General features: G+C 32.9%; 1 protein-coding gene across 2 annotated transcripts in view; it reads right to left on the bottom strand.

The window, feature by feature from the left end:
• ROCK2 (Rho associated coiled-coil containing protein kinase 2) overlaps nucleotides 1-11,275 on the bottom strand; it is a 148,182-nt gene that overhangs the window by 3,457 nt on the left and 133,450 nt on the right. Inside the window, exons 28-33 of one of the 2 annotated variants that reach the window (XM_058551783.1) lie at nucleotides 9,658-9,728; nucleotides 8,572-8,660; nucleotides 8,060-8,138; nucleotides 6,728-6,989; nucleotides 6,429-6,642; nucleotides 4,636-4,800 (exon numbers count right to left, since the gene is read on the bottom strand). In XM_058551783.1, coding sequence (XP_058407766.1) covers nucleotides 4,767-4,800; nucleotides 6,429-6,642; nucleotides 6,728-6,989; nucleotides 8,060-8,138; nucleotides 8,572-8,660; nucleotides 9,658-9,728 — 749 coding nt within the window. In that variant the 3' untranslated portion in view covers nucleotides 4,636-4,766. Of the gene's footprint in view, nucleotides 1-4,635; nucleotides 4,801-6,428; nucleotides 6,643-6,727; nucleotides 6,990-8,059; nucleotides 8,139-8,571; nucleotides 8,661-9,657; nucleotides 9,729-11,275 lie in introns of those variants that run through there. The other variant, XM_058551784.1, reaches the window with a different exon arrangement.

The following is an 11,275-nucleotide window of genomic DNA, read 5'->3' as shown; positions in this document are numbered from 1 at the left end:
TATAGCCAATAAAGAATCTGAACATAGCATTTAACTTTTATACTTAACATGGAAATTTCAGTTAGAAACTTTTCTGAAAACTACTTTTCAAATATATAGTATTAAAAACAACTTATACAATTTCAAAACTTGTCAAAAATAATGAAAACCCAAGTGCAAACCACATGCGCTACTTGGAAGTACTAAAATAACTCATTTTTCATTTTTTGATTACCCCATTTATTTCTTCAGAAATCAAAAACATCGCCATCATCATCACCATCAATATCATCAAATGACCAATCCCAGTCTTTAAATGCCAAATCAAGCAATCTGCAATAGGAGGTTTGCAAATTTATACTCTAACACTCTTTAGAAACGGCAGTTCAATATGTTATGATCTAGAAATCATACTTTGAATGTTCTGTAAGCATTTTAACTTTCCCTTCATCTATAACATGATTAAAATTAAGATGGAATCACACAGAGAAATCTTTCTCTTTATGTATAAATGCATATAATCATGGTAGCCAGGTACGCTTTCCAGAATACCAGAGAACTGAAGACAGAGATATAAGGATATGACACAATCTTCTCCCCACCAAGCCCAGATGAAGATATAACCATCCTGATGCCCAGTTTGATCTGAGAACTGTGAAAGCTCAACATCTGTCAACACTCTCTTCATAAAAGTGCCCAGATTTTTCCAGAAAGTACCATAAGCCCTACTATAAAAGGGGTGTAATATTAAGAATGCAGCTTTCTCAATCCCAGCAGGATCCTACTTGCTCAATGGGTCACCAACAGTTATGTTCTCCATGAAAAACTATGGACAAGGGAAAAACCACAAGTATATAAGCAGCATTAGCAACTTATCTTGGCTAAATAAATTGGACTTTGAGCAGGGGTATATGTGGTCTTTTCTTTCTAATCTAATCTAATCACCTAATACTGCAATCAACTTTATTTTAAAAAATAGGAGTAATTTTTTCATTGTTTGTAACTGTGACATTCATGAATAAACTTGTGCCAAGGAACTCATCTGGTCCCCAAAGTCTCATCTGTGATCACTGTCAGTGGTTCTTCAACTTTAGTGTAAATGATTTACCTAACGCTACTCAAATGCATATTCCCAGGCTACATCCCAAGAGATTCTGATTATCATCAGACTGAAGGGGCGGGGGCAGGGGCAAATATTTACATTTTTAAATAAAAAACCCAAGATAAATTCTGACACAGCTAGTTGACTTTGAGAATCATTGACAGAGTAAGTTGATGGATGATTACCCTAATTTCAAAGTAAACAAACCAACTCAAATTACTCTATTTCAAAATGTGCTGAATACAGAACAATATTTGAGAAAACACACACACTCAGATATAACTATTCACTTAACACATATCACAGCCTAGTATACACTCATTTTTCTAGGCTTACATATAAAGTAACTTTTAGCTATGGTTTCAACTCGACTGCGTGGGCAATTGAGATCAGTAGGCCTTCCCGAATATCAAAGCCCCAATTTTAGAAGACTTTATGAAAAATGTGCATTTCATATCCTTCCAATACCTTTGAAATGTATGCAAAGTGTGTGCCTGTGTCACAATCTTCAAATTTTAAGTCTAATCACTATGCTATTAGTGCAATGCATGAGGAGACTTCCCTTGAAACCTCTTCCCTCATCCCTTTCCAGTCATTCATCTAATTCTTATCATTTCAACTTAAGAAATCTTCCTTTAACTTGGTTTCCTCTCTTTATTTTCACTCTAGGTACTTTAGTTCAGGATCTCATTAAGTCTAAACATACCAATCTCCTGTCGAAGACTTCTATTTGTAGAACAAAATCAAAACTCCTATAGCATAGCATACATGGTCCTTTTCAATCTGGCTAAAAGCTTTCTCTCCACCATCATCTTCTGCCACTCCCTGCCATTACCTTCTTCCCACTCTAACCCAATACAACATTGCAAACACATAAGTAATTCTGACAACTTAGTACCTCTGCACAAAACATTTTGCCAAGAATTTTCTTTTCCCTTATTTTTTTGCGTGGAAGTTACTGATTACATTTTTGAGAGGCTTCTTGAGGCCTTCAGGCAGAATTCTTTCATGCTTTCTTTTGTTCCTCCATAACACTTGCTCATGCCTCTATTATAAACAACACTTTTAAACTGTACTGTAATTACCTGTTTGATTGTCTATCTCCTCCAGTCAAATGATCAATGGGTACACACTTCAGGCCTGTGAAACTTATTGCCAACGACTGCTTCAGAAAGGGTGCATTTAATTTTGAGTTCTACCAGCAGCACATGAGAGTGTCCATTTCTTTACATCTCACCAAAGTTTCTTAAGCCTTACCAGTTTGACAGGTGAAAATCGTTTTACATTATAGTTGTAATTTTAACTTCTTTGCTTAATAATCAGGTTGATTACTTTTTCATATTTATGGTAATGCCTGCATGTTCCTCACTAATTTTTATATTGGGAAGAGGAAATCTTCTTTCTCTTAATGATTTATATAAGAACTCCATACACAAAGATACTAATCTATCTTTCCATATATATTGCAAATATATGGTGTTTTTAAAAATTATAAAGCTTTAATTTTTGGTTAGTCAATCTCTGACTTTATTTTCTTTCTTTGTTCTTATTCTTAGGAAGTTCTTCAATCCAAGATCAGATACATATTTATCTATTTTCTTCTACTTCATTTATGGATTTACTTTTGATACTTCAAGTTGTATGTAGCTTTATTGTTTTTCCCCAAATAACTAGTCTATTAATTTTCTAATACTTAGAAATGGAAAAGAACAAAGATAAGGATGACATAAGAGCTCCCCAACACCTTTAAGTTTTAAATATGTTGTCAATGCTTTCTTTCTTAAAACTGGATAAATAAGCATTTGTTGCATTTTTGCTTTATACTTTTCTGTGTGGCTTAAATATGGCATTTAAAAAAAAAAAAAGATCTTTAAAAGAAAAATAATTAAAGAGACATGCCCTCAGCAAAGACTGGTATTTTGTATGCTGCATTGGAACAAATTAGGATCTCTTCAAACTGTCTTCATCAAAAGTCAGCATTTTATTCACAAATTTTCTACTTTTTCAGCATAGTATTTTAATTTTATTTATTTATTTATTATTTTTGTTTGTGTGAGGAAGATCAGCCCTGAGCTAACATCTGCCAATCTTCCTCTTTTTTTGCTGAGGAAGACTGGCCCTGGGCTAACATCCATGCCCATCTTCCTCCACTTTATGTGGGACGCCGCCACAGCATGGCTTGACAAGCGGTGCGTTGGTGCGTGCCCGGGAACCGAACTGGCGAACCCCAGGCTGCCGCAGCGGAGTACACACACTTAACCACCTGTGCCACCGGGCCGGCCCCCCATAGTATTTTAATTTTAATTCAAAATTACCAACATGCCACTAGAATAGCCTTTCTACACATTATGTTTTATAAGCTGTCAATTAATTCATTTCTACTCATATTACCGAGAGGCAGTGGAGTATTACAGTTGAGAATGCAGGATCCGAACTAGACTATCTGGATCAGAACTCATGACTATGCTACTTATTAGCTATGTGACCTTGGGCACACAATGTTTCTGTGCCTTAGTCTCCTGATCTGTTAAACGGAGACATTAACAGCTAAATCACAGGGTGGTTATGAGAATAAATTAGTATAGTTAAAACTCTCAGAAGAGTGCCTGGCACATAATATGCCCTCAAAAATGTTATTTCATATAGTAATAGTAGCTAACACTTACTTAACTATTACTTTAAAACACTTCAGTATGGAAAAAGGGAAGTGCTGCAAAGAGAGTTAAGAGGAAAATCAGAACCAGGAATGTCCAAAGGAAAAAAATGTAATGGTGCAGTTATTAACAAAGACACTGATGAAAAGTTAAAAAAAAAATTAGATGAATATTTATGGGCATTATGTTTTAGTGTGTATATAAATATATATATTTGATGATGTCTAAGAAAGCCAAACCTTTGTTTTAATGTTTAACATCCAGTCTAGTGTTTGACTCCTCTCTAGAGCCATGCTACTCAATGTCAGCTTGTATACACATGACAGATTGAGGAGCTCTGCTCTCAGCTTTGTCAAGTAGTCATCTCAATCACATCAACTATGATGACAGGGCACTCACTATTCTAGAACAAGCCAATTCTTCCAATTTTAGAAATCTCTGATTCCCTGATAGTTTTCCCTTGCTGAGTTAAAAATGTGCCTGTCTCTGCTTGATTCTTGTTCTAATATATCTTCCAATGAAAAGTCCTTTAAATCTTTATTGCTATTTATGATCTCCCATCCTTTCAAATCATTTCTTCAGAAGTCTAAATATCCTTAGTTCCTTCACTTGCTACACGTGTAACACTTTTAAATGACCCACTACTACCTCAGTTGCTCTCTTCTGTATACCCTCCCTCCAATTTGTATATGCTACTCTTAAAATATGACACCCAAAATGGAATGGAAACTGTAAGGTGATTCATGTAAGACAGATACAGATACAATTTGATGAGTTAGTAAAGTTAGTACAGAGGCAAAGATGTTAAAAACAATGGAAATAATGTTGCAGAGGCATAATAAAATACAAAATTATACTTCAGATGTGCCCATCTTTATGTTTAAAATGTCATATATTAGATAAAAAAATTTTCACAAAAATACCCTATACATTTTACAGTCAGTTTTAATATTAGTTTTATCTACATGCACAGCTGTGAGAGAAAGAAATCCCTATTACTTACTGTTGCTATGCAAAATGTATTAAAAAAATCAATGAAGAATGATTCGAAGGGCAGGGCCAGAACTAAAACAAAACAAAAAGTAACAAAAATAGAAAGTAAATGTGCTGTCAAATAGACCATAATCTTGAATTGGCATGAGGGAGGGGGGACAAAGAAAGTATTTATCAAGTCAGTGAACATGAAAACTGTTATGTAATTGAAAACATGCCTCGGTCTGAAAACTGCTTCATAAACTAATTCTACGTGTTATCATATGTAGTGAAATCATTAACTTGTCAAACAGCACAAAAGAATAAAATATATCAAAACGACTGAAATTCTTATGGTCTTGAATCTAAACAAATTACTTGCCCTTCTAGAGTCTCAATCAAAAAGAAAGCTAATAATACCTATTCTACCCCATAGGAGTATTTTAAAGATCAAATGAGAGAATATACAGGAAGTTAAATGACAGAACAGAATACATATGGAAGCACTCTGGAAGCTATAAAGCACTATATTGTAAGGTATTAAAATAGCATAGCATTTATGCATTAATGGTTCTACAATATTAATAATAGAAATTTAATTTTTAGATGTTTTGCACATGGCACATGGAATGACCTTCAGTGTCTCTGAATTCTTTTGAGTTTCTTCAGCTTTAATTACTATCATATAATCACTAATTGTATAATATTTAGTTTCATCATACCTCACACAAAAATTCAATATTTTCACTGCTGAAACACCAATTCTACCTTTGTCATTCTAAATTATTTCCTTGAGATATTAGTTTCAAGAAAAGTTTCATATAAGATGTTTGTGGTTAGAATGAAAAGACTTCTGATAATACAGCCAATGCACATCATTATTCATATACTGAAGGTCCTCTGTTAGGGAACAAAGAGGACACCTGAAATTACATACCTGAGCTAAATATATACTTCATCCTTTAGCTAAACAGATCACGTTCATTTCAATGAATAGCAATCTTTATAAATGCTGTAGTAGCTAGTAAGCCAAGAAATGGTTATTCTGAATCAAGAATTAAATTACTATAATGTACCCATATTAAAATGGCTCCATCAAAACCATGTTCTTGTACATTAAGGGTCATCTGTGAACTTACTCCATATTCCTGACTCCACCTCAATTACAAGGAATGCCCACTTTACCCATTAGTTAATATTTACATTTTTAAAGCTGATCTATATTACTCTTTAAATCAGAGACAAGTTATTATTTTAAACTTACAGATTTGAATTAAGACTTAAGAAGATTTCAGTCCTGCCTCCCAAGTCATCTAACATAAAAGAGGTTTAAGAGGTTTGTGATATTAAACACAATGTGTACACCTGACACTTAAAGGTGTGTGTGTGTATCCTGTCTACTAAATCACTAAATTAGTCAATGTGCTTGTAAAATCCTAAAATACTATGATTATACACATAAATATGACAAAAATGAGCCCTTTATATCTTTCTGGTTGAATTTAGTATATGTGTGTGGTTTACTAAATAAATTTATATTACACTCATCCAAATCAACGAATGAGACATGCACACTAAAACAGTTTCAAACATTTGGTATTCCATGGTTCACTAAAATAGCAAGCAAAAGAAAACTATAATTATGAAAATTTGTAATTTGAATATAAATAGTAAAATATTTTTTAAAACATTTTAATTTTTACTATATTTTTATTTATTACCTTGGTTTGTTCGGGGCAAGCTGTCGACTTGGCCGCCTAATAGACTGGTTTTGTTGTATCTTCATTGAAGTTCTAGGAGATGACCGTGCAAAAGGGTCTGGAGCTGGAGGCTTTTTAGGTATCTTTTTCACCAACCTACTAACCCACTTTTGTTGCTCTTCTGTAGAATTTGCTAATAACAATAGATTCTTTGCCGTTGAAATATCATAATACACTATAAAAAAATTTGAAAAAAATTAATACATTCTAAACGATCTGAACATAAATAATATTGGTGGAGCAAGTAATTTACTATTTACCTTTGCAAGGTGCTATAATCTCCTCCTTTTTGTCCATGTGATCTTTATGACATTTAATATGGCAGCGACGACACTCTAAAGCAGGAGGAGGTTTAAACATATGCCACAGTGGCTTCATACAAGCCTCACAGTTGGTTGGGAAATGGTAGAGAGTAGGAATAAATTCATGTCCCTTGTGGCAAATATAATTTGATTTTTCTCCCACTGGCTCCACTGGAAATTCTTGTTCCTTCTTACTTTCTCCTTCATTAGCGTACAGAATCTATAAATAACAAAAAGAACAATGAATCGTTTCTAAACCTAAGTTATTTTTTATGTAGTAGCGATTCCTATAGTGTAAATAAAATAAAATTAGCCTAAATTATTCAATGAGAAAAAAATGCATTTGATGTTCAAACGTTAGTAGGTCTGTTTAATCGAGAACTTATATGAGAAAAGTCATTAGACCGTCACTTTGGTTCACATTTCAAAACAATCAATCCTGTTCAAATGGTATTTCCTTATTTTCTCCATGATATCTTACTATGTTTTAGCAAATTTATCAGAATAGGCCAGCAAAAGGTAAATTTTCCCTTGACAGGTGTTAGAAAGTTGTTCTGGGAGGGAGTGTTCAAAACAATCACCTGAAGAGATGTAGCAATTATACAAATTGTTGATTTACGATTCTCAAAAAATAGACAACTGGGTGATACTGCAAACACAGCTTAAATTGAAAAGATTTGTATTTGGAGAGTTGAGGAAGAAAGGAAAGGAGGAAAGGATGTATAATATACTCCAAATAAATATTATAGGCACACAGAAAATAAGTAGCCAACTCCCCCACAGTACACCAAGCATAATAGCTTTTACACAGAAGGAATTTAATAACTAATTGTGGGTTTGACTAATTTTAAAATGGAAGTAGTAAAGGAAAGAAGTTGGCTTTACTTTAAATTGGAAGTAAAAGGGCTACTGGGTACAAAACTTAACTTCACAAGGAACTTTTTTAACTTTGTAGAGAGCTGAGCATAAAACCAAACACAGAAGGAGAAAGTTCATGCTTAAAAAATGTCATAACCAACCTTGCACAAAAGGACAGCAAAGGCCAGAAACATGATATAAACACTACAGACTTGAACAGGTAAAATGGAGAGAGAAATGAAGATGTATCCAAACAGAATAAGCATCAAAGTCAAAAGAATGAATCACCTTTAAATGGGACTAAACTGAAAGATAATCTAGAAGAAGGCCCAAGAATAAGGAATTTGATATGTCATGTTATACTGAGAACTTCTACAGGCGAAAAAACAAAACAAAACCAACCAACCAAAAACAAAATAAAACTACGTTTACCTGGAATATCCTTGGAATTTCTTTAGCATCTGCTCTATATACATCTGTCTGTGTAACTGGTCGGACATGAAATAACTTGCTATAAAAGATTTTTATAAAGGAATAAAATATTACCAAAAAATCAAATTATATTAGTTATCCTATACTTATGTCATAAATTAAAACTGACTACTTTGACACATGTTAGAAGGTCAGAGACTATCTTGCTCTATTAATTCAACCACTCCTCAAGATTTTGAGAAATTTCCAGTAAGCCAGAAATTTTCTATTAGTTTCAGAAAACAACATATTAAAAACCCATGAAATAAAGATATTTTAGCTCATTCTATACCCCAGACTTTCATCTATATGAAGCAAATTTAAGAAAATATAACAGTACAGTAGGAGCTATACTATATGAGTATATACATGTACTATATGACTAATAAATTGCACTAACTTAACAAAAAAGGTCATGTTACTCTCTTATACTCTAAAAGATGAAGTTTCTAAATATTCTAATAAAAACTTACTCTATATCTAAAACCATGTAAGGATTAGATTGTTCTTTATCTTGTTCACTGTCATAGAAAAGAATCTTCTTACTGCTTACAATCACATACTGTTAAAAAGAGGGAGAGAAGGAATTAAACAATGATTAAAGTTAATATGTATCTTATTTATTTTGTTTGAAAATAAATTCTATATTAGCAATAAAAATCACAAAAAATACCTAAGTTTAATAACTAAAAAGTTCTGAATATATTCTTAGAAAAGTCTTCCTTAAAATAACAATAAATTTTGTTTGTATATGTTTTAAATAAGCAAGTTGGGGAGGAAATGAATTCAAATATTTTTTGGACGGATATAGCTTCAAGCTATATACTTCAAATAGTGTAGGTAACCTTATTGCTATCGTTTGAATGTCTGTGTTCCCCTAAAATTCTTGTGTTAAATCCTAACACCTAATGGAATGGTATTTGGAGGTGGGGACTTTGAAAGGTGATTAGGTCATGAGAGCAGAGCCCTCATGAATGGGATTAGTGCCCTTATAAAAGGGGTTTCAGAGAGATCCCTAGCCCCTTCTATGTGTGAGGACACAAAAAGAAGTCCACAACCCAGAAGAGGGCCCTCACCAGAACCCAACCATGCTGGCACCCTAATCTTGGACTTTCAGCCTCCAGAACTGTGAGAAATAAATTTCTGTTGTTTATAAGCTACCCAGTCTGTGGTATTTTGTTATAGCAGCCTGAATGGACTAAGATACTTATGAAAACTGAACATAATAATATTAAATCAGTAACAGGGGAAAAGAAATAAATGGGTCTTTCCATCATATCCAGAGTTGTTTTCCCACTGAATCAGCAAAAGTCCCAAGGTTAACAGGCTTCTATTTTCCTAACACCAAAACCTGTTTTATTATTAACAACACGTTAATGACAAAAAAGTTATTTTTTTTGACAAAGATCCATAAAATCATATCATTCCAAATCAGAAACTGCAACAAGTTTTATGTATTTAAAAGTTCTAACTATATATATCATACAACTACAAAAGTGAAATGGCTGTAGCTAAACCAGAAGCAAAACAAAAGAATCATATTCAAAAGCACCAAATACCTTTTTAACCCATCCAAATTTCTTAGTGTTGTTTCGCACAGGCAATGAAAGCCATCCTTCTAGTCTTGATTCTATAAAATAAGCACAAGATATGAGGATAAATATAACAACTCTATCCTAAGAAAATGAGGAATTTAATAAAATGTTAATATAAAGATCATAAAACAAATTAAATATGCCCTTCAGAATTTATCATTATACATTATGTAGGATCTAATAATAATGCAAGATCAGTATAAGCAAGTTATGGAATGCAAAACAAAATCCAGGTTATATCACATTGGAAATATATATTCTATAGTTTATAAAGTCAAATGCCGGTTGATTAAATTCATGCATTTGCAAAGTTCAGCAGAAAAACTGCAAAAAAAAGAGAAGCAGCTCTCTATTCTCACCAGTACACCTGTATCAGAACCCTTTACTTTTCCTTTGGAAGAAGGCCTAACTATAGATATAGTGCACATCTCCTTCAAAGAGAAAACATTTTAAGTGAGTAATTATGTGTTCAGAGAAAATGGGACTTTTAGAATGACCATAATAAAAAGAAATGAAATTGTGTAAATTACAGATCAAATTTGGTTAATGAGCAGCAACATAACCAAAAGATTTCTAAATTTCAAAGTATCGATATAAATAAAATTTTGGCTCCACAAAGGAAACTGTTGAATCCTTAGAATGTGTTCTAATGGCATTTGATCAGTATCTTTTAATGAAATAATTAAGTGAAATAATAAGCATCTTTGGAGGTTATTCTAATAATAAAAGTAGCTATCACTTATTTAACATCTACTACGTGTCTGAACTGTGCTAGGTGTTTTACATAAATTTTCTTTAATCTTCACAACCCCACAGAAAGGTCACAAAGGGACATATTTCTGACTCCAGTGTCTAATACTCTTCTCTCACATCAACAACCTTCCAGACTTGATGAACAGAAATGCTGTCATTAAAAACAGCCCATATACTCAACTGTGTGGACATCGTCCTACATCAATTTAAGGGACTAAATTAAATGACCTCTAACAATACAGTTAAGACTGAAGTAATTTTATGCTAAGATCCAAAGCAACCTCAGTACAGTCACTTATGATTTATATCACATGCTGATATATACCCGGGAAATGTGACAACAATGTGGATAACTATAGCTATTTTACTTTGAATTCAATTAATAAGATACTAAATTTTACATTCAACTGCTCATACACTAATTTCTTATGCCATTTACATTAAACATTTTTTGCACTTACACTAACTTTGTCTTAAACATAACAATTTTATGTATTGCCCATCTGGTTCCTTCACTTAAACTATAAATCCTTTCAGGGCAAGGTTCAGATCAAATTGTCTTGTGTTCTCTTTTAAGGCCTAGCACAATGTTGACCAGGTAAGCACTCAATGAAAAGCTAAACACATCCTCTGAAACAGTCCACATGTTTTTTTTCTGTACTGTCACTCGTGATATGAAACTTCAGAAAGAATTTCTTCTTGGTTGAAAATAGATGAAACAGGCAGTGAGAAACCACATGTTCTTAAATGATGTAAAGTACTGCTCCATTTCTTGTAAGTTGACAAAATAAATCTATCAATTGTATAAGAGCAATGCCATGTGAAAATA

Source organism: Diceros bicornis, chromosome 12 (assembly GCF_020826845.1).
Source record: "Diceros bicornis minor isolate mBicDic1 chromosome 12, mDicBic1.mat.cur, whole genome shotgun sequence".
Taxonomy (NCBI): Eukaryota; Metazoa; Chordata; class Mammalia; order Perissodactyla; family Rhinocerotidae; genus Diceros; species Diceros bicornis.
The sequence above is the reverse complement of the archived record's forward strand: the minus strand, read 5'-3'. Positions and strand labels throughout refer to the sequence as shown.